We start from the raw sequence: 25,016 nt of genomic DNA on the forward strand, positions 1-25,016 counted from the left end.
AACCGCTACGGGCTAATCTCCACTAACCATTCCGCAACGCTCCAAATAATCAACGTAGGTTCACCCTCGGCTGAGGCGGGGTCCTAAGCTAGTGAAGTGGGAATTCTGTAAAGCTCATTAATTGCAGCAGACAACAAACCAACATTCACCCCATCCTGGTCCATGTTAATCTGGTGTTATCTTGTCTGCTGCTTTGTGACGAACTATCCTCCCCTGCCCCTCCAAAACCAAGAGAAATTTTTTTAATGTGGTCGTAACAGTAGTAAATTATGGGAATTATGTGTTTTTTTACTGCAACACTCTTGCTTCATTGATACACTGATTTTTATTCTCGGAAGAAATTTACTCCTAAATGTCAATGTGACACCACCTTGAGCTGCACAATAGAACAATTATTTTGTATATTTTTGTTGGAAAAAATAATTACAGAGATAGGCCCTGTTCATATCAGATTTCTTTGTTTATGTATGTGATCATTTATTGACCTTCCTTGTGACATGACTTTCATGTGTTGCTGCACATCTCTGCTGGTTGTGTGTGAGAGTGAGCAGGACACGGTGCCTTCAATTTATTGTTAGATCCTGGCTCAATTTTCTTTCCCACTCCTTTGTTGTCTAAAGATTTTAGCTATATGTGGCAGTTAATTCAATTATATTTTGTCAATGAGGGAATGTTAAAAGAAGCATGCAAACCTCATGTTCAGATTAAAGACATCTTGCATTTCATTGAGTGTAAATCCTTTGTAAATGCAAAATTCATTACACTGCAGTGGGTTGCAGGTATTAAGCCATAACCCGGTCATTGTTGATTCAATTATTAAGTGATGCTGGCAGCTTGCAGCAACCACACAACCTTCTTCTAAGGACAATAGAAAATGAGATCCATACTCCATGCATTGAGAAAATGTATTTATATTTTCAACCTTCATTATACATGGTTGGTTACTTCTTAAATGATAGAAATCTAATGATTAGAACCCCGACAAAGAAACTAAGGATACACTCGATAAACATCTTATATAGTGAAAACAACAAAAGGCAAGCGATTTCAGCTTCAGCATGCTACACATTTATGGTTATAAAGCAGAATTACTTCAATTTTCAGCAAACCACAAAACAGAACACAACACAAGTAAAAGGCCTCTCTAATAGAAACACAATCTAAAAGTAAATGTATGTTGAGAATATGTTGAGTATGATTTTAGAATATGGATCATCTTTTAACGCCCTACACCAGAGTTTTGACTGTCAGCAAACTGACTAGCAGGGTCACCAGTGAGGCCAACTGGCCTGAGGCACTGTTCGGATTCACCATTCTGGCTGTAAGAGAAGATTTAAAGTTTAGAGTACATAAAATGTATGCATCAAGATTAGTGTTATCAAAAGAGCAAAAGTCATGAGGAGGTAAGAGGGTTTTACCTTTCCGATTGAGCGGCATGGTAAGTGGTCCTAGTGAGATACGCATCATGGCATGCTGGGATACGTCCCTTGCAACTCGGTTGTGGTGGCCTGGGTAGCATAGCTGCAGGAAAACAACATTGGAGGTTTCTGTTAATGCACCTTTTGATAATCTATCCAAACTCATTATGAACGCACACAAACACAGTAGCACTTACAGCAGTGCAGTTGTTGTGTCTCAGAAGACACAGGTGGACCTGGCAGTGCAGGTAGATGGATGAAAAGTTGTTAAAGGTGAACATCTCGAAGGAGAATCGGGCCACCGTGGAGATGCCGTTCGCAACCCAGCTCTACTGTACCATCTGCTGGGTTAGGACACCTGGAGGGAGATAGAGGTTACACTGTTACCAGCTGGACTATAAAATAAACAGGGTTAAGTTGTGAAAGTGAGGAAGGGTGGAGCGAGTGAAGAGAGGCCCTTCAAGAGTAAATCATTTTCTGGGTAATCAAGAACCAGTGATCAGAATGCTAAACTACATGAAGTTGCAATAGCTTGTTTACTCTTCATGTATGAGATCCCAGCGGACAGGGTAGCTGGCGTCGTTGACTGGCGTGGCCCAGCAAGAGTCCATAATGGTGGAGATCTGCCTTGCATCGACTCCTTCTGTCCGAATCTCCACATATAGCCTCTGGTTAACTTCCATTTCTATGTTCCTGCCACTGGCCAGGGGATAGCGGAAGCCAGCGTCCTGGTAGGGGATCATTCTCGTAAGATACTGTCCATCGCCTGATGTAAGCTTCTTTCTCACAATGCTGCAAAAAAACAACAAAGAAGTTGATTGCACTTGAGAAGGACCAATTCACTGGCTTGTTCTTGGGAACAACGTCTTGTTGACAATCTTTGACACATTCACAATTACAGAACACGAACAGTTTTTTTTTCTTTTCTTTTAACTTTTCTTCGTATTGTTGGTTTAAATGGCAAGTTTATTGATTGCATTGGGTGCAGAATGTGGGTAGTGGATTTATGACAACAAAGGTTTAATTATAACTAACTATTTTCAGTCTTTGTCATCATCAAGCATCACTGTCGCAGAAGATAAGTACTTAAAAAAGGTTTGAGGTGCAGATGTAGCACTGTTAAATATGGTAGTTATTGAAAACATAAATATTGAAACATACGTCATGACGTATCACTATGGACATATGTTCACTATAAAAAGGATTGTGGAAATTGTATTTCGTCAGCATAAAACATGTAAAGTAGATGGTGTTGTTATTGTTACCTCTCTACAGGGTTGATGCCCACATCCATAGACAGGGCCTGGGTCAGATGGTATTCACAGCAGAAACGCAACTGAATACTCCTCTGGCGGTTGATTAGCCATGCATGAGGGTCCACGTCACCCTGGATGGTGTTCTCATAGATAAAATGGGTTCCATTGCTCTTAAAATTCAAATGAAAAAATGGTAAACTTCAGTAAGTTGCTTGTACTTGTAATATGTCTGATGGAGCACATCAATGTCTAAAATGGACTGTACCCTGAGAGCTGTCCCACACAGCTGGTCGTCATTGTTAAAGTGGAACACCAGTCGTCCGTCCTGGAGAGTCCCTTTGCAGGAGTCATCTCGGAGGTGGAGGGCGCTGGAGTGGAAGCCAGCTTCAAATAGCTGGCAGCGTGACAAAGATATGGTGCCTGAACTACTGGAACAACTGATGGACGAGTCTATGTATGAGAGAGAGAGAGAGAGATTTTAAAAACAATTCTGCAGTGTTTGTAGCTAACCTCATAGTTAAATCTGCACTCATCAATATTTTCCTGTATTAAATAACTACCGTATATGTAATTTGAAAGGTGTTGCTCATAGTGACAAACCCACAGAGTTGTGACTCACAGATATTGTAACAATCCTCATGGTTTATATTGACCATTTAAATAATTTTAACGCTGTTTCCATGAAATCATGTTTCGTCTCTCATTTTGGCATTGTGCACGGTTCACATTACTGCAGTACCCATGAGCCTTGGCTGAGATTTGTTCAGGGGTGCCATTCAGATTGGCTGAATTCATTTAAAATTGACGCAGAATTTAAAAGTGAATTGGTTTAAGTTGCAGGTTGCACTTTATTTCAAGACCGTAATCTTTAGCTTCCACATGCCGTCAGTTGTGCACAAACAGAGTTCTAAGCTCTGGGATGGGATATTATGGCAAAACAACGATGATAAACCGACACCTGAGTGGATATTATTGTTCCGTGGTCTTACGTTGGTGTATATTTCACAAACAATGCCGTTGTACTATGAAGCAATATCTACTACTAATCTTACAGTTGGCCTCACCGTAGCTCTCATTGTTGGGCCGATGGTAGTCCTCATCACAGAAGCAGCCGTACACACCGTGCTTCTTACCACACCACTCATACTCTGTGCAGTTCAGCTGTTCACAGGGGTCTGACTCAGCTATGGAAATAGTGGGGAAAGGATGAGTGATGAAACAGAAAAATCAAGTAACAAAATACCTTTTTCCAGAAGTAGGACAAATGGTAAAGTTATGTTATCTCTCATTCATTATTTTGGCTGTCCATAAGACCAGTGCAAACTCACCACACAGCAAAGCAGAGCGCCACGTCATTTGGGTTTTATGTTATTCTACATATATGAGACTGATTCTTGCGAGTTTGTTCTCGTCATTGTCTTAATTACATTGATTTTGACGATATGCATTGCCCATTAATGAAAGCATCCCGACACGCTGGCTAATAGTGAGGTTATTAGGAGGTTGTTCAACTGTAGTAGGACAGCACTGATGGCCCAAGTATAAAATACATGGCCCGCCACTGATATATATATATATATATATAACAATCATAAACAGCGGTATTAGCTGCAATCCAGGGGAAATTGGTATAATCTTGAAGTAATAACTACAGCAACTGTATGACTGACATTTTAAGAACATGAACAAATTACGAAGAGATTATCGAAACTTCAATTCACCTGTCGTCTGAGGAGTCACCGTACCTATGAAAACAAACACATAGATATAATTAGATAACAATCAGTCTGCTCTGCTAACATTAAAAACAAAAGTCAGTTAGTGATTTACCCTCTTCAGTTGTTGTTGAGGCAACAATTGTTGATGTTGATATCGCAGTTGTTGTTGTTGGGGGAGCAGTTGTTGTTGGGGCTGCAGTTGTTGTTGGGGCTGTAGTTGTTGGGGCAGCAGTTGTTGTTGGGGCTGCAGTTGTTGATGTTAGAGCAGCAGTTGTTGTTTGGGAAGCTGTTGTTGGGGTAGCAGTTGTTGGGGCTGCAGTTGTTGTTGGGGCAGCAGTTGTTTGGGGTGCAGCAGTTGTTGTTGGGGCTGCAGTTGTTGTTGGGGATGTAGTTGTTGTTGGGGCTGCAGTTGTTGTTGGGGCTGCAGTTGTTGTTGCGGCTGCAGTTGTTGGGGATGCAGTTGTTGTTGGGGCAGCAGTTGTTGTTGGGGCTGCAGTTGTTGTTGGGGAAGCAGTTGTTGTTGTTGGGGCAGCTGTTGTTGTTGGGGCTGCAGTTGTTGTTGGGGCAGCTGTTGTTGTTGGGGCAGCAGTTGTTGTTGGGGCAGCAGTTGTTGTTGGGGAAGCAGTTGTTGTTGGGGCAGCAGTTGTTGTAGGGGCTGCAGTTGTTGTTGGGGCAGCAGTTGTTGTTGGGGCAGCTGTTGTTGTTGGGGCAGCAGTTGTTGTTGGGGCTGCAGTTGTTGTTGGGGCTGTAGTTGTTGGGGCTGCAGTTGTTGTTGGGGCAGCAGTTGTTGTTGGGGCAGCAGTTGTTGTTGGGGCAGCAGTTGTTGTTGGGGAAGCAGTTGTTGTTGGGGCAGCAGTTGTTGTTGGGGCTGCAGTTGTTGTTGGGGCAGCAGTTGTTGTTGGGGCAGCTGTTGTTGTTGGGGCAGCAGTTGTTGTTGGGGCTGCAGTTGTTGTTGGGGCTGCAGTTGTTGTTGGGGCAGCAGTTGTTGTTGGGGCTGCAGTTGTTGTTGGGGAAGCAGTTGTTGTTGGGGCTGCAGTTGTTGTTGGGGCAGCAGTTGTTGTTGGGGCTGCAGTTGTTGTTGGGGCAGCTGTTGTTGTTGGGGCTGCAGTTGTTGTTGGTGCAGCAGTTGTTGTTGGGGCAGCAGTTGTTGTTGGGGCTGTAGTTGTTGTTGGGGCTGCAGTTGTTGTTGGGGCAGCTGTTGTTGTTGGGGCTGCAGTTGTTGTTGGGGAAGCAGTTGTTGTTGGGGCAGCAGTTGTTGTTGGGGCTGCAGTTGTTGTTGGGGCTGCAGTTGTTGTTGGGGCAGCAGTTGTTGTTGGGGCTGCAGTTGTTGTTGGGGCAGCTGTTGTTGTTGGGGCTGCAGTTGTTGTTGGGGCAGCAGTTGTTGTTGGGGCTGCAGTTGTTGTTGGGGCAGCTGTTGTTGTTGGGGCTGCAGTTGTTGTTGGTGCAGCAGTTGTTGTTGGGGCAGCAGTTGTTGTTGGGGCTGTAGTTGTTGTTGGGGCTGCAGTTGTTGTTGGGGCAGCTGTTGTTGTTGGGGCTGCAGTTGTTGTTGGGGAAGCAGTTGTTGTTGGGGCAGCAGTTGTTGTTGGGGCTGCAGTTGTTGTTGGGGCAGCAGTTGTTGTTGGGGCAGCAGTTGTTGTTGGGCCTGTAGTTGTTGTTGGGGCAGATGTTGTTGTTGGGGCTGCAGTTGTTGGGGCAGCAGTTGTTGTTGGGGCTGCAGTTGTTGATGTTAGAGCAGCAGTTGTTGTTTGGGAAGCTGTTGTTGGGGTAGCAGTTGTTGGGGCTGCAGTTGTTGTTGGGGCAGCAGTTGTTTGGGGTGCAGCAGTTGTTGTTGGGGCTGCAGTTGTTGTTGGGGATGTAGTTGTTGTTGGGGCTGCAGTTGTTGTTGGGGCTGCAGTTGTTGTTGGGGCAGATGTTGTTGTTGGGGCTGCTGTTGTTGTTGGGGCAGCAGTTGTTGTTGGGGCTGCAGTTGTTGTTGGGGCTGTAGTTGTTGTTGGGGCTGCAGATGTTGTTGTTGGGGCTGCAGTTGTTGTTGGGGCAGCAGTTGTTGTTGGGGCAGCAGTTGTTGTTGGGGCAGCAGTTGTTGTTGGGGAAGCAGTTGTTGTTGGGGCAGCAGTTGTTGTTGGGGCTGCAGTTGTTGTTGGGGCAGCAGTTGTTGTTGGGGCAGCTGTTGTTGTTGGGGCAGCAGTTGTTGTTGGGGCTGCAGTTGTTGTTGGGGCTGTAGTTGTTGGGGCTGCAGTTGTTGTTGGGGCAGCAGTTGTTGGGGCTGCAGTTGTTGTTGGGGCAGCAGTTGTTGTTGGGGTTGCAGTTGTTGTTGGGGAAGCAGTTGTTGTTGGGGCTGCAGTTGTTGTTGGGGCAGCAGTTGTTGTTGGGGCTGCAGTTGTTGTTGGGGCAGCTGTTGTTGTTGGGGCTGCAGTTGTTGTTGGGGCAGCAGTTGTTGTTGGGGCTGCAGTTGTTGTTGGGGCAGCAGTTGTTGTTGGGGCTGCAGTTGTTGTTGGGACAGCTGTTGTTGTTGGGGCTGCAGTTGTTGTTGGGGCAGCAGTTGTTGTTGGGGCAGCAGTTGTTGTTGGGGCTGTAGTTGTTGGGGCTGCAGTTGTTGTTGGGGCAGCAGTTGTTGTTGGGGCTGCAGTTGTTGTTGGGGAAGCAGTTGTTGTTGGGGCTGCAGTTGTTGTTGGGGCAGCAGTTGTTGTTGGGGCTGCAGTTGTTGTTGGGGCAGCTGTTGTTGTTGGGGCTGCAGTTGTTGTTGGTGCAGCAGTTGTTGTTGGGGCAGCAGTTGTTGTTGGGGCTGTAGTTGTTGTTGGGGCTGCAGTTGTTGTTGGGGCAGCTGTTGTTGTTGGGGCTGCAGTTGTTGTTGGGGAAGCAGTTGTTGTTGGGGCAGCAGTTGTTGTTGGGGCTGCAGTTGTTGTTGGGGCAGCAGTTGTTGTTGGGGCAGCAGTTGTTGTTGGGCCTGTAGTTGTTGTTGGGGCAGATGTTGTTGTTGGGGCTGCAGTTGTTGGGGCAGCAGTTGTTGTTGGGGCTGCAGTTGTTGATGTTAGAGCAGCAGTTGTTGTTTGGGAAGCTGTTGTTGGGGTAGCAGTTGTTGGGGCTGCAGTTGTTGTTGGGGCAGCAGTTGTTTGGGGTGCAGCAGTTGTTGTTGGGGCTGCAGTTGTTGTTGGGGATGTAGTTGTTGTTGGGGCTGCAGTTGTTGTTGGGGCTGCAGTTGTTGTTGGGGCAGATGTTGTTGTTGGGGCTGCTGTTGTTGTTGGGGCAGCAGTTGTTGTTGGGGCTGCAGTTGTTGTTGGGGCTGTAGTTGTTGTTGGGGCTGCAGATGTTGTTGTTGGGGCTGCAGTTGTTGTTGGGGCAGCAGTTGTTGTTGGGGCAGCAGTTGTTGTTGGGGCAGCAGTTGTTGTTGGGGAAGCAGTTGTTGTTGGGGCAGCAGTTGTTGTTGGGGCTGCAGTTGTTGTTGGGGCAGCAGTTGTTGTTGGGGCAGCTGTTGTTGTTGGGGCAGCAGTTGTTGTTGGGGCTGCAGTTGTTGTTGGGGCTGTAGTTGTTGGGGCTGCAGTTGTTGTTGGGGCAGCAGTTGTTGGGGCTGCAGTTGTTGTTGGGGCAGCAGTTGTTGTTGGGGTTGCAGTTGTTGTTGGGGAAGCAGTTGTTGTTGGGGCTGCAGTTGTTGTTGGGGCAGCAGTTGTTGTTGGGGCTGCAGTTGTTGTTGGGGCAGCTGTTGTTGTTGGGGCTGCAGTTGTTGTTGGGGCAGCAGTTGTTGTTGGGGCTGCAGTTGTTGTTGGGGCAGCAGTTGTTGTTGGGGCTGCAGTTGTTGTTGGGACAGCTGTTGTTGTTGGGGCTGCAGTTGTTGTTGGGGCAGCAGTTGTTGTTGGGGCAGCAGTTGTTGTTGGGGCTGTAGTTGTTGTTGGGGCTGCAGTTGTTGTTGGGGCAGCAGTTGTTGTTGGGGCAGCAGTTGTTGTTGGGGAAGCAGTTGTTGTTGGCGCAGCAGTTGTTGTTGGGGCTGCAGTTGTTGTTGGGGCAGCAGTTGTTGTTGGGGCAGCTGTTGTTGTTGGGGCAGCAGTTGTTGTTGGGGCTGTAGTTGTTGTTGGGGCTGTAGTTGTTGTTGGGGCTGCAGTTGTTGTTGGGGCAGATGTTGTTGTTGGGGCTGCAGTTGTTGTTGGGGCAGCAGTTGTTGTTGGGGCAGCAGTTGTTGTTGGGGAAGCAGTTGTTGTTGGGGCTGCTGTTGTTGTTGGGGCAGTAGTTGTTGTTGGGGCTGCAGTTGTTGTTGGGGCTGTAGTTGTTGTTGGGGCTGCAGTTGTTGTTGGGGCAGATGTTGTTGTTGGGGCTGCAGTTGTTGTTGGGGCAGCAGTTGTTGTTGGGGCAGCAGTTGTTGTTGGGGCTGCAGTTGTTGTTGGGGCAGCTGTTGTTGTTGGGGCAGCAGTTGTTGTTGGGGCTGCAGTTGTTGTTGGGGCAGATGTTGTTGTTGGGCTTGTTGTTGTTGGGGCAGCAGTTGTTGTTGGGGCTGTAGTTGTTGTTGGGGCTGTAGTTGTTGTTGGGGCTGCAGTTGTTGTTGGGGCTGTAGTTGTTGTTGGGGCTGCAGTTGTTGTTGGGGCAGATGTTGTTGTTGGGGCTGCAGTTGTTGTTGGGGCAGCAGTTGTTGTTGGGGCAGCAGTTGTTGTTGGGGAAGCAGTTGTTGTTGGGGCTGCTGTTGTTGTTGGGGCAGTAGTTGTTGTTGGGGCTGCAGTTGTTGTTGGGGCTGTAGTTGTTGTTGGGGCTGCAGTTGTTGTTGGGGCAGATGTTGTTGTTGGGGCTGCAGTTGTTGTTGGGGCAGCAGTTGTTGTTGGGGCAGCAGTTGTTGTTGGGGCAGCAGTTGTTGTTGGGGAAGCAGTTGTTGTTGGGGAAGCAGTTGTTGTTGGGGCAGCAGTTGTTGTTGGGGCTGCAGTTGTTGTTGGGGCAGCAGTTGTTGTTGGGGCAGCTGTTGTTGTTGGGGCAGCAGTTGTTGTTGGGGCTGCAGTTGTTGTTGGGGCAGATGTTGTTGTTGGGCTAGTTGTTGTTGGGGCTGCAGTTGTTGTTGGGGCAGATGTTGTTGTTGGGGCTGCTGTTGTTGTTGGGGCAGCAGTTGTTGTTGGGGCTGCAGTTGTTGTTGGGGCTGTAGTTGTTGTTGGGGCTGCAGTTGTTGTTGGGGCAGCTGTTGTTGTTGGGGCAGCAGTTGTTGTTGGGGCTGTAGTTGTTGTTGGGGCTGCAGTTGTTGTTGGGGCAGATGTTGTTGTTGGGGCTGCTGTTGTTGTTGGGGCAGCAGTTGTTGTTGGGGCTCCAGTTGTTGTTGGGGCTGTAGTTGTTGTTGGGGCTGCAGTTGTTGTTGGGCCAGATGTTGTTGTTGGGGCTGCAGTTGTTGTTGGGGCAGCAGTTGTTGTTGGGGCAGCAGTTGTTGTTGGGGCAGCAGTTGTTGTTGGGGAAGCAGTTGTTGTTGGGGCAGCAGTTGTTGTTGGGGCTGCAGTTGTTGTTGGGGCAGCAGTTGTTGTTGGGGCAGCTGTTGTTGTTGGGGCAGCAGTTGTTGTTGGGGCTGCACTTGTTGTTGGGGCTGTAGTTGTTGTTGGGGCAGCAGTTGTTGTTGGGGCAGCTGTTGTTGTTGGGGCAGCAGTTGTTGTTGGGGCAGCAGTTGTTGTTGGGGAAGCAGTTATTGTTGGGGCAACAGTTGTTGTTGGGGAAGCAGTTGTTGTTGGGGCAGCAGTTGTTGTTGGGGCTGCAGTTGTTGTTGGGGCAGCAGTTGTTGTTGGGGCAGCTGTTGTTGTTGGGGCAGCAGTTGTTGTTGGGGCTGTAGTTGTTGTTGGGGCTGAAGTTGTTGTTGGGGCAGCTGTTGTTGTTGGGGCTGCAGTTGTTGTTGGGGCTGCAGTTGTTGTTGGGGCAGCAGTTGTTGTTGGGGCTGTAGTTGTTGTTGGGGCTGTAGTTGTTGTTGGGGCTGCAGTTGTTGTTGGGGCAGCTGTTGTTGGGGCAGCAGTTGTTGTTGGGGCTGCAGTTGTTGTTGGGGCTGTAGTTGTTGTTGGGGCAGCAGTTGTTGTTGGGGCAGCTGTTGTTGTTGGGGCAGCAGTTGTTGTTGGGGCTGCAGTTGTTGTTGGGGCAGATGTTGTTGTTGGGGCTGCAGTTGTTGTTGGGGCAGCAGTTGTTGTTGGGGCAGCAGTTGATGTTGGGGCAGCAGTTGTTGTTGGGGAAGCAGTTGTTGTTGGGGCAGCAGTTGTTGTTGGGGCTGCAGTTGTTGTTGGGGCAGCAGTTGTTGTTGGGGCAGCTGTTGTTGTTGGGGCAGCAGTTGTTGTTGGGGCTGCAGTTGTTGTTGGGGCTGTAGTTGTTGGGGCTGCAGTTGTTGTTGGGGCAGCAGTTGTTGTTGGGGCTGCAGTTGTTGTTGGGGAAGCAGTTGTTGTTGGGGCTGCAGTTGTTGTTGGGGCAGCAGTTGTTGTTGGGGCTGCAGTTGTTGTTGGGGCAGCTGTTGTTGTTGGGGCTGCAGTTGTTGTTGGTGCAGCAGTTGTTGTTGGGGCAGCAGTTGTTGTTGGGGCTGTAGTTGTTGTTGGGGCTGCAGTTGTTGTTGGGGCAGCTGTTGTTGTTGGGGCTGCAGTTGTTGTTGGGGAAGCAGTTGTTGTTGGGGCAGCAGTTGTTGTTGGGGCTGCAGTTGTTGTTGGGGCAGCAGTTGTTGTTGGGGCAGCAGTTGTTGTTGGGCCTGTAGTTGTTGTTGGGGCAGATGTTGTTGTTGGGGCTGCAGTTGTTGTTGGGGCAGCAGTTGTTGTTGGGGCTGTAGTTGTTGTTGGGGCTGTAGTTGTTGTTGGGGCTGCAGTTGTTGTTGGGGCAGCTGTTGTTGTTGGGGCAGCAGTTGTTGTTGGGGCTGCAGTTGTTGTTGGGGCTGTAGTTGTTGTTGGGGCAGCAGTTGTTGTTGGGGCAGCTGTTGTTGTTGGGGCAGCAGTTGTTGTTGGGGCAGCAGTTGTTCTTGGGGAAGCAGTTGTTGTTGGGGCAGCAGTTGTTGTTGGGGCTGTAGTTGTTGGGGCTGAAGTTGTTGTTGGGGCAGCTGTTGTTGTTGGGGCAGCTGTTGTTGTTGGGGCAGCAGTTGTTGTTGGGGCTGCAGTTGTTGTTGGGGCTGTAGTTGTTGTTGGGGCAGCAGTTGTTGTTGGGGCAGCAGTTGTTGTTGGGACTGCAGTTGTTGTTGGGGCTGTAGTTGTTGTTGGGGCTGCAGTTGTTGTTGGGGCAGATGTTGTTGTTGGGGCAGCAGTTGTTGTTGGGGCAGCAGTTGTTGTTGGGGCAGCAGTTGTTGTTGGGGAAGCAGTTGTTGTTGGGGCAGCAGTTGTTGTTGGGGCAGATGTTGTTGTTGGGGCTGCAGTTGTTGTTGGGGCAGCAGTTGTTGTTGGGGCAGCAGTTGTTGTTGGGGAAGCAGTTGTTGTTGGGGCAGCAGTTGTTGTTGGGGCAGATGTTGTTGTTGGGGCTGCAGTTGTTGTTGGGGCAGCAGTTGTTGTTGGGGAAGCAGTTGTTGTTGGGGCAGCAGTTGTTGTTGGGGCAGATGTTGTTGTTGGGGCTGCAGTTGTTGTTGGGGCAGCAGTTGTTGTTGGGGCTGCAGTTGTTGTTGGGGCTGTAGTTGTTGTTGGGGCTGCAGTTGTTGTTGGGGCTGTAGTTGTTGGGGCAGCAGTTGTTGTTGGGGCAGCTGTTGTTGTTGGGGCAGCAGTTGTTGTTGGGGCTGTAGTTGTTGTTGGGGCTGAAGTTGTTGTTGGGGCAGCTGTTGTTGTTGGGGCTGCAGTTGTTGTTGGGGCTGCAGTTGTTGTTGGGGCAGCAGTTGTTGTTGGGGCTGTAGTTGTTGTTGGGGCTGTAGTTGTTGTTGGGGCTGCAGTTGTTGTTGGGGCAGCAGTTGTTGTTGGGGCAGCAGTTGTTGTTGGGGCTGCAGTTGTTGTTGGGGCTGTAGTTGTTGTTGGGGCAGCAGTTGTTGTTGGGGCAGCTGTTGTTGTTGGGGCAGCAGTTGTTGTTGGGGCTGCAGTTGTTGTTGGGGCAGATGTTGTTGTTGGGGCTGCAGTTGTTGTTGGGGCAGCAGTTGTTGTTGGGGCAGCAGTTGATGTTGGGGCAGCAGTTGTTGTTGGGGAAGCAGTTGTTGTTGGGGCAGCAGTTGTTGTTGGGGCTGCAGTTGTTGTTGGGGCAGCAGTTGTTGTTGGGGCAGCTGTTGTTGTTGGGGCAGCAGTTGTTGTTGGGGCTGCAGTTGTTGTTGGGGCTGTAGTTGTTGGGGCTGCAGTTGTTGTTGGGGCAGCAGTTGTTGTTGGGGCTGCAGTTGTTGTTGGGGAAGCAGTTGTTGTTGGGGCTGCAGTTGTTGTTGGGGCAGCAGTTGTTGTTGGGGCTGCAGTTGTTGTTGGGGCAGCTGTTGTTGTTGGGGCTGCAGTTGTTGTTGGTGCAGCAGTTGTTGTTGGGGCAGCAGTTGTTGTTGGGGCTGTAGTTGTTGTTGGGGCTGCAGTTGTTGTTGGGGCAGCTGTTGTTGTTGGGGCTGCAGTTGTTGTTGGGAAGCAGTTGTTGTTGGGGCAGCAGTTGTTGTTGGGGCTGCAGTTGTTGTTGGGGCAGCAGTTGTTGTTGGGGCAGCAGTTGTTGTTGGGCCTGTAGTTGTTGTTGGGGCAGATGTTGTTGTTTGGGCTGCAGTTGTTGTTGGGGCAGCAGTTGTTGTTGGGGCTGTAGTTGTTGTTGGGGCTGTAGTTGTTGTTGGGGCTGCAGTTGTTGTTGGGGCAGCTGTTGTTGTTGGGGCAGCAGTTGTTGTTGGGGCAGATGTTGTTGTTGGGGCTGCTGTTGTTGTTGGGGCAGCAGTTGTTGTTGGGGCTGCAGTTGTTGTTGGGGCTGTAGTTGTTGTTGGGGCTGCAGATGTTGTTGTTGGGGCTGCAGTTGTTGTTGGGGCAGCAGTTGTTGTTGGGGCAGCAGTTGTTGTTGGGGCAGCAGTTGTTGTTGGGGAAGCAGTTGTTGTTGGGGCAGCAGTTGTTGTTGGGGCTGCAGTTGTTGTTGGGGCAGCAGTTGTTGTTGGGGCAGCTGTTGTTGTTGGGGCAGCAGTTGTTGTTGGGGCTGCAGTTGTTGTTGGGGCTGTAGTTGTTGGGGCTGCAGTTGTTGTTGGGGCAGCAGTTGTTGGGGCTGCAGTTGTTGTTGGGGCAGCAGTTGTTGTTGGGGTTGCAGTTGTTGTTGGGGAAGCAGTTGTTGTTGGGGCTGCAGTTGTTGTTGGGGCAGCAGTTGTTGTTGGGGCTGCAGTTGTTGTTCGGGCAGCAGTTGTTGTTGGGGCAGCTGTTGTTGTTGGGGCAGCAGTTGTTGTTGGGGCTGTAGTTGTTGTTGGGGCTGAAGTTGTTGTTGGGGCAGCTGTTGTTGTTGGGGCTGCAGTTGTTGTTGGGGCTGCAGTTGTTGTTGGGGCAGCAGTTGTTGTTGGGGCTGTAGTTGTTGTTGGGGCTGTAGTTGTTGTTGGGGCTGCAGTTGTTGTTGGGGCAGCTGTTGTTGTTGGGGCAGCAGTTGTTGTTGGGGCTGCAGTTGTTGTTGGGGCTGTAGTTGTTGTTGGGGCAGCAGTTGTTGTTGGGGCAGCTGTTGTTGTTGGGGCAGCAGTTGTTGTTGGGGCAGCAGTTGTTGATGGGGCAGCAGTTGTTGTTGGGCCTGTAGTTGTTGTTGGGGCAGATGTTGTTGGGGCTGCAGTTGTTGTTGGGGCTGCAGTTGTTGTTCGGGCAGCAGTTGTTGTTGGGGCAGCTGTTGTTGTTGGGGCAGCAGTTGTTGTTGGGGCTGTAGTTGTTGTTGGGGCTGAAGTTGTTGTTGGGGCAGCTGTTGTTGTTGGGGCTGCAGTTGTTGTTGGGGCTGCAGTTGTTGTTGGGGCAGCAGTTGTTGTTGGGGCTGTAGTTGTTGTTGGGGCTGTAGTTGTAGTTGGGGCTGCAGTTGTTGTTGGGGCAGCTGTTGTTGTTGGGGCAGCAGTTGTTGTTGGGGCTGCAGTTGTTGTTGGGGCTGTAGTTGTTGTTGGGGCAGCAGTTGTTGTTGGGGCAGCTGTTGTTGTTGGGGCAGCAGTTGTTGTTGGGGCAGCAGTTGTTGTTGGGGCAGCAGTTGTTGTTGGGGCAGCAGTTGATGTTGGGGCAGCAGTTGTTGTTGGGGAAGCAGTTGTTGTTGGGGCAGCAGTTGTTGTTGGGGCTGCAGTTGTTGTTGGGGCAGCAGTTGTTGTTGGGGCAGCTGTTGTTGTTGGGGCAGCAGTTGTTGTTGGGGCTGCAGTTGTTGTTGGGGCTGTAGTTGTTGGGGCTGCAGTTGTTGTTGGGGCAGCAGTTGTTGTTGGGGCTGCAGTTGTTGTTGGGGAAGCAGTTGTTGTTGGGGCTGCAGTTGTTGTTGGGGCTGTAGTTGTTGGGGCAGCAGTTGTTGTTGGGGCAGCTGTTGTTGTTGGGGCAGCAGTTGTTGTTGGGGCTGTAGTTGTTGTTGGGGCTGAAGTTGTTGTTGGGGCAGCTGTTGTTGTTGGGGCTGCAGTTGTTGTTGGGGCTGCAGTTGTTGTTGGGGCAGCAGTTGTTGTTGGGGCTGTAGTTGTTGTTGGGGCTGTAGTTGTTGTTGGGGCTGCAGTTGTTGTTGGGGCAGCTGTTGTTGTTGGGGCAGCAGTTGTTGTTGGGGCTTCAGTTGTTGTTGGGGCTGTAGTTGTTGTTGGGGCAGCAGTTGTTGTTGGGGCAGCTGTTGTTGTTGGGGCAGCAGTTGTTGTTGGGGCTGCAGTTGTTGTTGGGGCAGATGTTGTTGTTGGGGCTGCAGTTGTTGTTGGGGCAGCAGTTGTTGTTGGGGCAGCAGTTGATGTTGGGGCAGCAGTTGTTGTTGGGGAAGCAGTTGTTGTTGGGGCAGCAGTTGTTGTTGGGGCTGCAGTTGTTGTTGGGGCAGCTGTTGTTGTTGGGGCAGCAGTTGTTGTTGGGGCAGCAGTTGTTGATGGGGCAGCAGTTGTTGTTGGGCCTGTAGTTGTTGTTGGGGCAGATGTTGTTGGGGCTGCAGTTGTTGTTGGGGCAGCAGTTGTTGTTGGGGCTGCAGTTGTTGTTGGGGAAGCAGTTGTTGGGGCTGCAGTTGTTGTTGGGGCAGCAGTTGTTGTTGGGGCTGCAGTTGTTGTTGGGGCAGCTGTTGTTGTTGGGGCTGCAGTTGTTGTTGGTGCAGCAGTTGTTGTTGGGGCAGCAGTTGTTGTTGGGGCTGTAGTTGTTGTTGGGGCTGCAGTTGTTGTTGGGGCAGCTGTTGTTGTTGGGGCTGCAGTTGTTGTTGGGGAAGCAGTTGTTGTTGGGGCAGCAGTTGTTGTTGGGGCTGCAGTTGTTGTTGGGGCAGCAGTTGTTGTTGGGGCAGCAGTTGTTGTTGGGCCTGTAGTTGTTGTTGGGGCAGATGTTGTTGTTGGGGCTGCAGTTGTTGTTGGGGCAGCAGTTGTTGTTGGGGCTGTAGTTGTTGTTGGGGATGTAGTTGTTGTTGGGGCTGCAGTTGTTGTTGGGGCTGCAGTTGTTGTTGGGGCAGATGTTGTTGTTGGGGCTGCTGTTGTTGTTGGGGCAGCAGTTGTTGTTGGGGCTGCAGTTGTTGTTGGGGCTGTAGTTGTTGTTGGGGCTGCAGATGTTGTTGTTGGGGCTGCAGTTGTTGTTGGGGCAGCAGTTGTTGTTGGGGCAGCAGTTGTTGTTGGGGCAGCAGTTGTTGTTGGGGAAGCAGTTGTTGTTGGGGCAGCAGTTGTTGTTGGGGCTGCAGTTGTTGTTGGGGCAGCAGTTGTTGTTGGGGCAGCTGTTGTTGTTGGGGCAGCAGTTGTTGTTGGGGCTGCAGTTGTTGTTGGGGCTGTAGTTGTTGGGGCTGCAGTTGTTGTTGGGGCAGCAGTTGTTGGGGCTGCAGTTGTTGTTGGGGCAGCAGTTGTTGTTGGGGTTGCAGTTGTTGTTGGGGAAGCAGTTGTTGTTGGGGCTGCAGTTGTTGTTGGGGCAGCAGTTGTTGTTGGGGCTGCAGTTGTTGTTCGGGCAGCAGTTGTTGTTGGGGCAGCTGTTGTTGTTGGGGCAGCAGTTGTTGTTGGGGCTGTAGTTGTTGTTGGGGCTGAAGTTGTTGTTGGGGCAGCTGTTGTTGTTGGGGCTGCAGTTGTTGTTGGGGCTGCAGTTGTTGTTGGGGCAGCAGTTGTTGTTGGGGCTGTAGTTGTTGTTGGGGCTGTAGTTGTTGTTGGGGCTGCAGTTGTTGTTGGGGCAGCTGTTGTTGTTGGGGCAGCAGTTGTTGTTGGGGCTGCAGTTGTTGTTGGGGCTGTAGTTGTTGTTGGGGCAGCAGTTGTTGTTGGGGCAGCTGTTGTTGTTGGGGCAGCAGTTGTTGTTGGGGCAGCAGTTGTTGATGGGGCAGCAGTTGTTGTTGGGCCTGTAGTTGTTGTTGGGGCAGATGTTGTTGGGGCTGCAGTTGTTGTTGGGGCTGCAGTTGTTGTTCGGGCAGCAGTTGTTGTTGGGGCAGCTGTTGTTGTTGGGGCAGCAGTTGTTGTTGGGGCTGTAGTTGTTGTTGGGGCTGAAGTTGTTGTTGGGGCAGCTGTTGTTGTTGGGGCTGCAGTTGTTGTTGGGGCTGCAGTTGTTGTTGGGGCAGCAGTTGTTGTTGGGGCTGTAGTTGTTGTTGGGGCTGTAGTTGTAGTTGGGGCTGCAGTTGTTGTTGGGGCAGCTGTTGTTGTTGGGGCAGCAGTTGTTGTTGGGGCTGCAGTTGTTGTTGGGGCTGTAGTTGTTGTTGGGGCAGCAGTTGTTGTTGGGGCAGCTGTTGTTGTTGGGGCAGCAGTTGTTGTTGGGGCAGCAGTTGTTCTTGGGGAAGCAGTTGTTGTTGGGGCAGCAGTTGTTGTTGGGGCTGTAGTTGTTGTTGGGGCTGAAGTTGTTGTTGGGGCAGCTGTTGTTGTTGGGGCAGCTGTTGTTGTTGGGGCAGCAGTTGTTGTTGGGGCTGCAGTTGTTGTTGGGGCTGTAGTTGTTGTTGGGGCAGCAGTTGTTGTTGGGGCAGCAGTTGTTGTTGGGGCTGCAGTTGTTGTTGGGGCTGTAGTTGTTGTTGGGGCTGCAGTTGTTGTTGGGGCAGATGTTGTTGTTGGGGCAGCAGTTGTTGTTGGGGCAGCTGTTGTTGTTGGGGCTGCAGTTGTTGTTGGGGCTGTAGTTGTTGTTGGGGCTGCAGTTGTTGTTGGGGCAGATGTTGTTGTTGGGGCTGCAGTTGTTGTTGGGACAGCTGTTGTTGTTGGGGCTGCAGTTGTTGTTGGGGCAGCAGTTGATGTTAGAGCAGCAGTTGTTGTTTGGGAAGCTGTTGTTGGGGTAGCAGTTGTTGGGGCTGCAGTTGTTGTTGGGGCAGCAGTTGTTTGGGGTGCAGCAGTTGTTGTTGGGGCTGCAGTTGTTGTTGGGGATGTAGTTGTTGTTGGGGCTGCAGTTGTTGTTGGGGCTGCAGTTGTTGTTGGGGCAGATGTTGTTGTTGGGGCTGCTGTTGTTGTTGGGGCAGCAGTTGTTGTTGGGGCTGCAGTTGTTGTTGGGGCTGTAGTTGTTGTTGGGGCTGCAGATGTTGTTGTTGGGGCTGCAGTTGTTGTTGGGGCTGCAGATGTTGTTGTTGGGGCTGCAGTTGTTGTTGGGGCAGCAGTTGTTGTTGGGGCAGCAGTTGTTGTTGGGGCAGCAGTTGTTGTTGGGGAAGCAGTTGTTGTTGGGGCAGCAGTTGTTGTTGGGGCTGCAGTTGTTGTTGGGGCAGCAGTTGTTGTTGGGGCAGCTGTTGTTGTTGGGGCAGCAGTTGTTGTTGGGGCTGCAGTTGTTGTTGGGGCTGTAGTTGTTGGGGCTGCAGTTGTTGTTGGGGCAGCAGTTGTTGGGGCTGCTGTTGTTGTTGGGGCAGCAGTTGTTGTTGGGGCAGCAGTTGTTGTTGGGGAAGCAGTTGTTGTTGGGGCAGCAGTTGTTGTTGGGGCTGCAGTTGTTGTTGGGGCAGCAGTTGTTGTTGGGGCAGCTGTTGTTGTTGGGGCAGCAGTTGTTGTTGGGGCTGCAGTTGTTGTTGGGGCAGATGTTGTTGTTGGGCTTGTTGTTGTTGGGGCAGCAGTTGTTGTTGGGGCTGTAGTTGTTGTTGGGGCTGTAGTTGTTGTTGGGGCTGCAGTTGTTGTTGGGGCAGATGTTGTTGTTGGGGCTGCTGTTGTTGTTGGGGCAGCAGTTGTTGTTGGGGCTGCAGTTGTTGTTGGGGCTGTAGTTGTTGTTGGGGCTGCAGTTGTTGTTGGGGCAGATGTTGTTGTTGGGGCTGCAGTTGTTGTTGGGGCAGCAGTTGTTGTTGGGGCAGCAGTTGTTGTTGGGGAAGCAGTTGTTGTTGGGGCTGCTGTTGTTGTTGGGGCAGTAGTTGTTGTTGGGGCTGTAGTTGTTGTTGGGGCTGCAGTTGTTGTTGGGGCAGATGTTGTTGTTGGGGCTGCAGTTGTTGTTGGGGCAGCAGTTGTTGTTGGGGCAGCAGTTGTTGTTGGGGAAGCAGTTGTTGTTGGGGCAGCAGTTGTTGTTGGGGCAGCAGTTGTTGTTGGGGCTGCAGTTGTTGTTGGGGCAGCAGTTGTTGTTGGGGCAGCTGTTGTTGTTGGGGCAGCAGTTGTTGTTGGGGCTGCAGTTGTTGTTGGGGCTGTAGTTGTTGGGGCTGCAGTTGTTGTTGGGGCAGCAGTTGTTGTTGCGGCTGCAGTTGTTGTTGGGGAAGCAGTTGTTGTTGGGGCTGCAGTTGTTGTTGGGGCAGCAGTTGTTGTTGGGGCTGCAGTTGTTGTTGGGGCAGCTGTTGTTGTTGGGGCTGCAGTTGTTGTTGGTGCAGCAGTTGTTGTTGGGGCAGCAGTTGTTGTTGGGGCTGTAGTTGTTGTTGGGGCTGCAGTTGTTGTTGGGGCAGCTGTTGTTGTTGGGGCTGCAGTTGTTGTTGGGGAAGCAGTTGTTGTTGGGGCAGCAGTTGTTGTTGGGGCTGCAGTTGTTGTTGGGGCAGCAGTTGTTGTTGGGGCAGCAGTTGTTGTTGGGGCAGCAGTTGTTGTTGGGGCAGCAGTTGTTGTTGGGCCTGTAGTTGTTGTTGGGGCAGATGTTGTTGTTGGGGCTGCAGTTGTTGTTGGGGCTGCAGTTGTTGTTCGGGCAGCAGTTGTTGTTGGGGCAGCTGTTGTTGTTGGGGCAGCAGTTGTTGTTGGGGCTGTAGTTGTTGTTGGGGCTGAAGTTGTTGTTGGGGCAGCTGTTGTTGTTGGGGCTGCAGTTGTTGTTGGGGCTGCAGTTGTTGTTGGGGCAGCAGTAGTTGTTGGGGCTGTAGTTGTTGTTGGGGCTGCAGTTGTTGTTGGGGCAGCAGTTGTTGTTGGGGAAGCAGTTGTTGTTGGGGCAGCAGTTGTTGTTGGGGCAGATGTTGTTGTTGGGGCTGCAGTTGTTGTTGGGGCAGCAGTTGTTGTTGGGGCTGCAGTTGTTGTTGGGGCTGTAGTTGTTGTTGGGGCTGCAGTTGTTGTTGGGGCTGTAGTTGTTGGGGCTGCAGTTGTTGTTGGGGCAGCAGTTGTTGTTGGGGTTGCAGTTGTTGTTGGGGAAGCAGTTGTTGTTGGGGCAGCAGTTGTTGTTGGGGCTGCAGTTGTTGTTGGGGCAGCTGTTGTTGTTGGGGCTGCAGTTGTTGTTGGCGCAGCAGTTGTTGTTGGGGCAGCAGTTGTTGTTGGGGCTGTAGTTGTTGTTGGGGCTCCAGTTGTTGTTGGGGCAGCTGTTGTTGTTGGGGCTGCAGTTGTTGTTGCGGCAGCAGTTGTTGTTGGGGCAGTTGTTGTTGCGGCAGCAGTTGTTGTTGGGGCAGTTGTTGGGGCTGTAGTTGTTGGGGCTGCAGTTGTTGTTGGGGCTGCAGTTGTTGTTGGGGCTGCAGTTGTTGTTGGGGCTGCAGTTGTTGTTGGGGCAGCTGTTGTTGTTGGGGCAGCAGTTGTTGTTGGGGCTGCAGTTGTTGTTGGGGCTGTAGTTGTTGGGGCTGCAGTTGTTGTTGGGGCTGTAGTTGTTGTTGGGGCTGCAGTTGTTGTTGGGGCAGTTGTTGTTGCGGCAGCAGTTGTTGTTGGGGCAGTTGTTGGGGCTGTAGTTGTTGGGGCTGCAGTTGTTGTTGGGGCTGCAGTTGTTGTTGGGGCAGCTGTTGTTGTTGGGGCAGCAGTTGTTGTTGGGGCAGCAGTTGTTGTTGGGGCTGCAGTTGTTGTTGGGGCAGATGTTGTTGTTGGGGCTGCTGTTGTTGTTGGGGCAGCAGTTGTTGTTGGGGCTGCAGTTGTTGTTGGGGCTGCAGATGTTGTTGTTGGGGCTGCAGTTGTTGTTGGGGCAGCAGTTGTTGTTGGGGCAGCAGTTGTTGTTGGGGAAGCAGTTGTTGTTGGGGCAGCAGTTGTTGTTGGGGCTGCAGTTGTTGTTGGGGCAGCAGTTGTTGTCGGGGCAGCTGTTGTTGTTGGGGCAGCAGTTGTTGTTGGGGTTGTTGGTGGGGCTGCAGTTGTTGTTGGGGCAGATGTTGTTGTTGGGGCTGCTGTTGTTGTTGGGGCAGCAGTTGTTGTTGGGGCTGCAGTTGTTGTTGGGGCTGTAGTTGTTGTTGGGGCTGCAGATGTTGTTGTTGTTGGGGCTGCAGTTGTTGTTGGGGCAGCAGTTGTTGTTGGGGCAGCAGTTGTTGTTGGGGCAGCAGTTGTTGTTGGGGAAGCAGTTGTTGTTGGGGCAGCAGTTGTTGTTGGGGCTGCAGTTGTTGTTGGGGCAGCTGTTGTTGTTGGGGCAGCTGTTGTTGTTGGGGCTGCAGTTGTTGTTGGGGCAGATGTTGTTGTTGGGGCTGCTGTTGTTGTTGGGGCAGCAGTTGTTGTTGGGGCTGCAGTTGTTGTTGGGGCTGTAGTTGTTGTTGGGGCTGCAGTTGTTGTTGGGGCAGATGTTGTTGTTGGGGCTGCAGTTGTTGTTGGGGCAGCAGTTGTTGTTGGGGCAGCAGTTGTTGTTGGGGAAGCAGTTGTTGTTGGGGCAGCAGTTGTTGTTGGGGCTGCAGTTGTTGTTGGGGCAGCAGTTGTTGTTGGGGAAGCAGTTGTTGTTGGGGCAGCAGTTGTTGTTGGGGCTGCAGTTGTTGTTGGGGCAGCAGTTGTTGTTGGGGCAGCTGTTGTTGTTGGGGCTGCAGTTGTTGTTGGGGCTGTAGTTGTTGTTGGGGCAGCAGTTGTTGTTGGGGCAGCAGTTGTTGTTGGGGCTGCAGTTGTTGTTGGGGCTGTAGTTGTTGTTGGGGCTGCAGTTGTTGTTGGGGCAGATGTTGTTGTTGGGGCAGCAGTTGTTGTTGGGGCAGCTGTTGTTGTTGGGGCTGCAGTTGTTGTTGGGGCTGTAGTTGTTGTTGGGGCTGCAGTTGTTGTTGGGGCAGATGTTGTTGTTGGGGCTGCAGTTGTTGTTGGGGCAGCAGTTGTTTTTGGGGCAGCAGTTGTTGTTGGGGAAGCAGTTGTTGTTGGGGCAGCAGTTGTTGTTGGGGCAGCAGTTGTTGTTGGGGCTGCAGTTGTTGTTGGGGCAGCAGTTGTTGTTGGGGCAGCTGTTGTTGTTGGGGCAGCAGTTGTTGTTGGGGCTGCAGTTGTTGTTGGGGCTGTAGTTGTTGGGGCTGCAGTTGTTGTTGGGGCAGCAGTTGTTGTTGCGGCTGCAGTTGTTGTTGGGGAAGCAGTTGTTGTTGGGGCTGCAGTTGTTGTTGGGGCAGCAGTTGTTGTTGGGGCTGCAGTTGTTGTTGGGGCAGCTGTTGTTGTTGGGGCTGCAGTTGTTGTTGGTGCAGCAGTTGTTGTTGGGGCAGCAGTTGTTGTTGGGGCTGTAGTTGTTGTTGGGGCTGCAGTTGTTGTTGGGGCAGCTGTTGTTGTTGGGGCTGCAGTTGTTGTTGGGGAAGCAGTTGTTGTTGGGGCTGCAGTTGTTGTTGGGGCAGCAGTTGTTGTTGGGGCTGCAGTTGTTGTTGGGACAGCTGTTGTTGTTGGGGCTGCAGTTGTTGTTGGGGCAGCAGTTGTTGTTGGGGCAGCAGTTGTTGTTGGGGCTGTAGTTGTTGGGGCTGCAGTTGTTGTTGGGGCAGCAGTTGTTGTTGGGGCTGCAGTTGTTGTTGGGGAAGCAGTTGTTGTTGGGGCTGCAGTTGTTGTTGGGGCAGCAGTTGTTGTTGGGGCTGCAGTTGTTGTTGGGGCAGCTGTTGTTGTTGGGGCTGCAGTTGTTGTTGGGGCTGCAGTTGTTGTTGGGGCAGCAGTTGTTGTTGGGGCTGCAGTTGTTGTTGGGGAAGCAGTTGTTGTTGGGGCTGCAGTTGTTGTTGGGGCAGCAGTTGTTGTTGGGGCAGCTGTTGTTGGGGCAGCAGTTGTTGTTGGGGCTGCAGTTGTTGTTGGGGCTGCAGTTGTTGTTGGGGCAGCAGTTGTTGTTGGGGCAGCAGTTGTTGTTGGGGAAGCAGTTGTTGTTGGGGCTGCAGTTGTTGTTGGGGCAGCAGTTGTTGTTGGGGCAGCTGTTGTTGGGGCAGCAGTTGTTGTTGGGGCTGCAGTTGTTGTTGGGGCTGCAGTTGTTGTTGGGGCAGCAGTTGTTGTTGGGGCAGCAGTTGTTGTTGGGGAAGCAGTTGTTGTTGGGGCTGCAGTTGTTGTTGGGGCAGCAGTTGTTGTTGGGGCAGCAGTTGTTGTTGGGGCAGCAGTTGTTGTTGGGGAAGCAGTTGTTGTTGGGGCAGCAGTTGTTGTTGGGGCTGCAGTTGTTGTTGGGGCAGCAGTTGTTGTTGGGGCAGCTGTTGTTGTTGGGGCAGCAGTTGTTGTTGGGGCTGCAGTTGTTGTTGGGGCAGATGTTGTTGTTGGGCTAGTTGTTGTTGGGGCTGCAGTTGTTGTTGGGGCAGATGTTGTTGTTGGGGCTGCTGTTGTTGTTGGGGCAGCAGTTGTTGTTGGGGCTGCAGTTGTTGTTGGGGCTGTAGTTGTTGTTGGGGCTGCAGTTGTTGTTGGGGCAGCTGTTGTTGTTGGGGCAGCAGTTGTTGTTGGGGCTGTAGTTGTTGTTGGGGCTGCAGTTGTTGTTGGGGCAGATGTTGTTGTTGGGGCTGCTGTTGTTGTTGGGGCAGCAGTTGTTGTTGGGGCTCCAGTTGTTGTTGGGGCTGTAGTTGTTGTTGGGGCTGCAGTTGTTGTTGGGCCAGATGTTGTTGTTGGGGCTGCAGTTGTTGTTGGGGCAGCAGTTGTTGTTGGGGCAGCAGTTGTTGTTGGGGCAGCAGTTGTTGTTGGGGAAGCAGTTGTTGTTGGGGCAGCAGTTGTTGTTGGGGCTGCAGTTGTTGTTGGGGCAGCAGTTGTTGTTGTTGGGGCAGCTGTTGTTGTTGGGGCAGCAGTTGTTGTTGGGGCTGCACTTGTTGTTGGGGCTGTAGTTGTTGTTGGGGCAGCAGTTGTTGTTGGGGCAGCTGTTGTTGTTGGGGCAGCAGTTGTTGTTGGGGCAGCAGTTGTTGTTGGGGAAGCAGTTATTGTTGGGGCAACAGTTGTTGTTGGGGAAGCAGTTGTTGTTGGGGCAGCAGTTGTTGTTGGGGCTGCAGTTGTTGTTGGGGCAGCAGTTGTTGTTGGGGCAGCTGTTGTTGTTGGGGCAGCAGTTGTTGTTGGGGCTGTAGTTGTTGTTGGGGCTGAAGTTGTTGTTGGGGCAGCTGTTGTTGTTGGGGCTGCAGTTGTTTTTGGGGCAGCAGTTGTTGTTGGGGAAGCAGTTGTTGTTGGGGCAGCAGTTGTTGTTGGGGCAGCAGTTGTTGTTGGGGCTGCAGTTGTTGTTGGGGCAGCAGTTGTTGTTGGGGCAGCTGTTGTTGTTGGGGCAGCAGTTGTTGTTGGGGCTGCAGTTGTTGTTGGGGCTGTAGTTGTTGGGGCTGCAGTTGTTGTTGGGGCAGCAGTTGTTGTTGCGGCTGCAGTTGTTGTTGGGGAAGCAGTTGTTGTTGGGGCTGCAGTTGTTGTTGGGGCAGCAGTTGTTGTTGGGGCTGCAGTTGTTGTTGGGGCAGCTGTTGTTGTTGGGGCTGCAGTTGTTGTTGGTGCAGCAGTTGTTGTTGGGGCAGCAGTTGTTGTTGGGGCTGTAGTTGTTGTTGGGGCTGCAGTTGTTGTTGGGGCAGCTGTTGTTGTTGGGGCTGCAGTTGTTGTTGGGGAAGCAGTTGTTGTTGGGGCTGCAGTTGTTGTTGGGGCAGCAGTTGTTGTTGGGGCTGCAGTTGTTGTTGGGACAGCTGTTGTTGTTGGGGCTGCAGTTGTTGTTGGGGCAGCAGTTGTTGTTGGGGCAGCAGTTGTTGTTGGGGCTGTAGTTGTTGGGGCTGCAGTTGTTGTTGGGGCAGCAGTTGTTGTTGGGGCTGCAGTTGTTGTTGGGGAAGCAGTTGTTGTTGGGGCTGCAGTTGTTGTTGGGGCAGCAGTTGTTGTTGGGGCTGCAGTTGTTGTTGGGGCAGCTGTTGTTGTTGGGGCTGCAGTTGTTGTTGGGGCTGCAGTTGTTGTTGGGGCAGCAGTTGTTGTTGGGGCTGCAGTTGTTGTTGGGGAAGCAGTTGTTGTTGGGGCTGCAGTTGTTGTTGGGGCAGCAGTTGTTGTTGGGGCAGCTGTTGTTGGGGCAGCAGTTGTTGTTGGGGCTGCAGTTGTTGTTGGGGCTGCAGTTGTTGTTGGGGCAGCAGTTGTTGTTGGGGCAGCAGTTGTTGTTGGGGAAGCAGTTGTTGTTGGGGCTGCAGTTGTTGTTGGGGCAGCAGTTGTTGTTGGGGCAGCTGTTGTTGGGGCAGCAGTTGTTGTTGGGGCTGCAGTTGTTGTTGGGGCTGCAGTTGTTGTTGGGGCAGCAGTTGTTGTTGGGGCAGCAGTTGTTGTT

General features: G+C 51.6%; 1 protein-coding gene across 1 annotated transcript in view; it reads right to left on the bottom strand.

Moving 5' to 3' along the window:
* Positions 1-1,954: 1,954 nt before the first annotated feature.
* The window catches only part of LOC306794687 (alpha-tectorin-like), a gene marked incomplete at both ends in the record, with an annotated part of 36,557 nt that continues 13,495 nt past the window's right edge, over positions 1,955-25,016 (bottom strand). The window contains 6 exons of the mRNA XM_079292843.1: positions 1,955-2,210; positions 2,684-2,844; positions 2,940-3,124; positions 3,739-3,858; positions 4,396-4,419; positions 4,505-4,759. Of these exons, the coding sequence (XP_079148969.1) occupies positions 1,955-2,210; positions 2,684-2,844; positions 2,940-3,124; positions 3,739-3,858; positions 4,396-4,419; positions 4,505-4,759 (1,001 nt within the window). The remainder of the gene's footprint in view (positions 2,211-2,683; positions 2,845-2,939; positions 3,125-3,738; positions 3,859-4,395; positions 4,420-4,504; positions 4,760-25,016) is intronic.

The sequence above is a fragment of the Melanostigma gelatinosum genome (genome assembly GCF_949748355.1).
Source record: "Melanostigma gelatinosum genome assembly, chromosome: 21".
In the NCBI taxonomy this organism is placed as follows: domain Eukaryota; kingdom Metazoa; phylum Chordata; class Actinopteri; order Perciformes; family Zoarcidae; genus Melanostigma; species Melanostigma gelatinosum.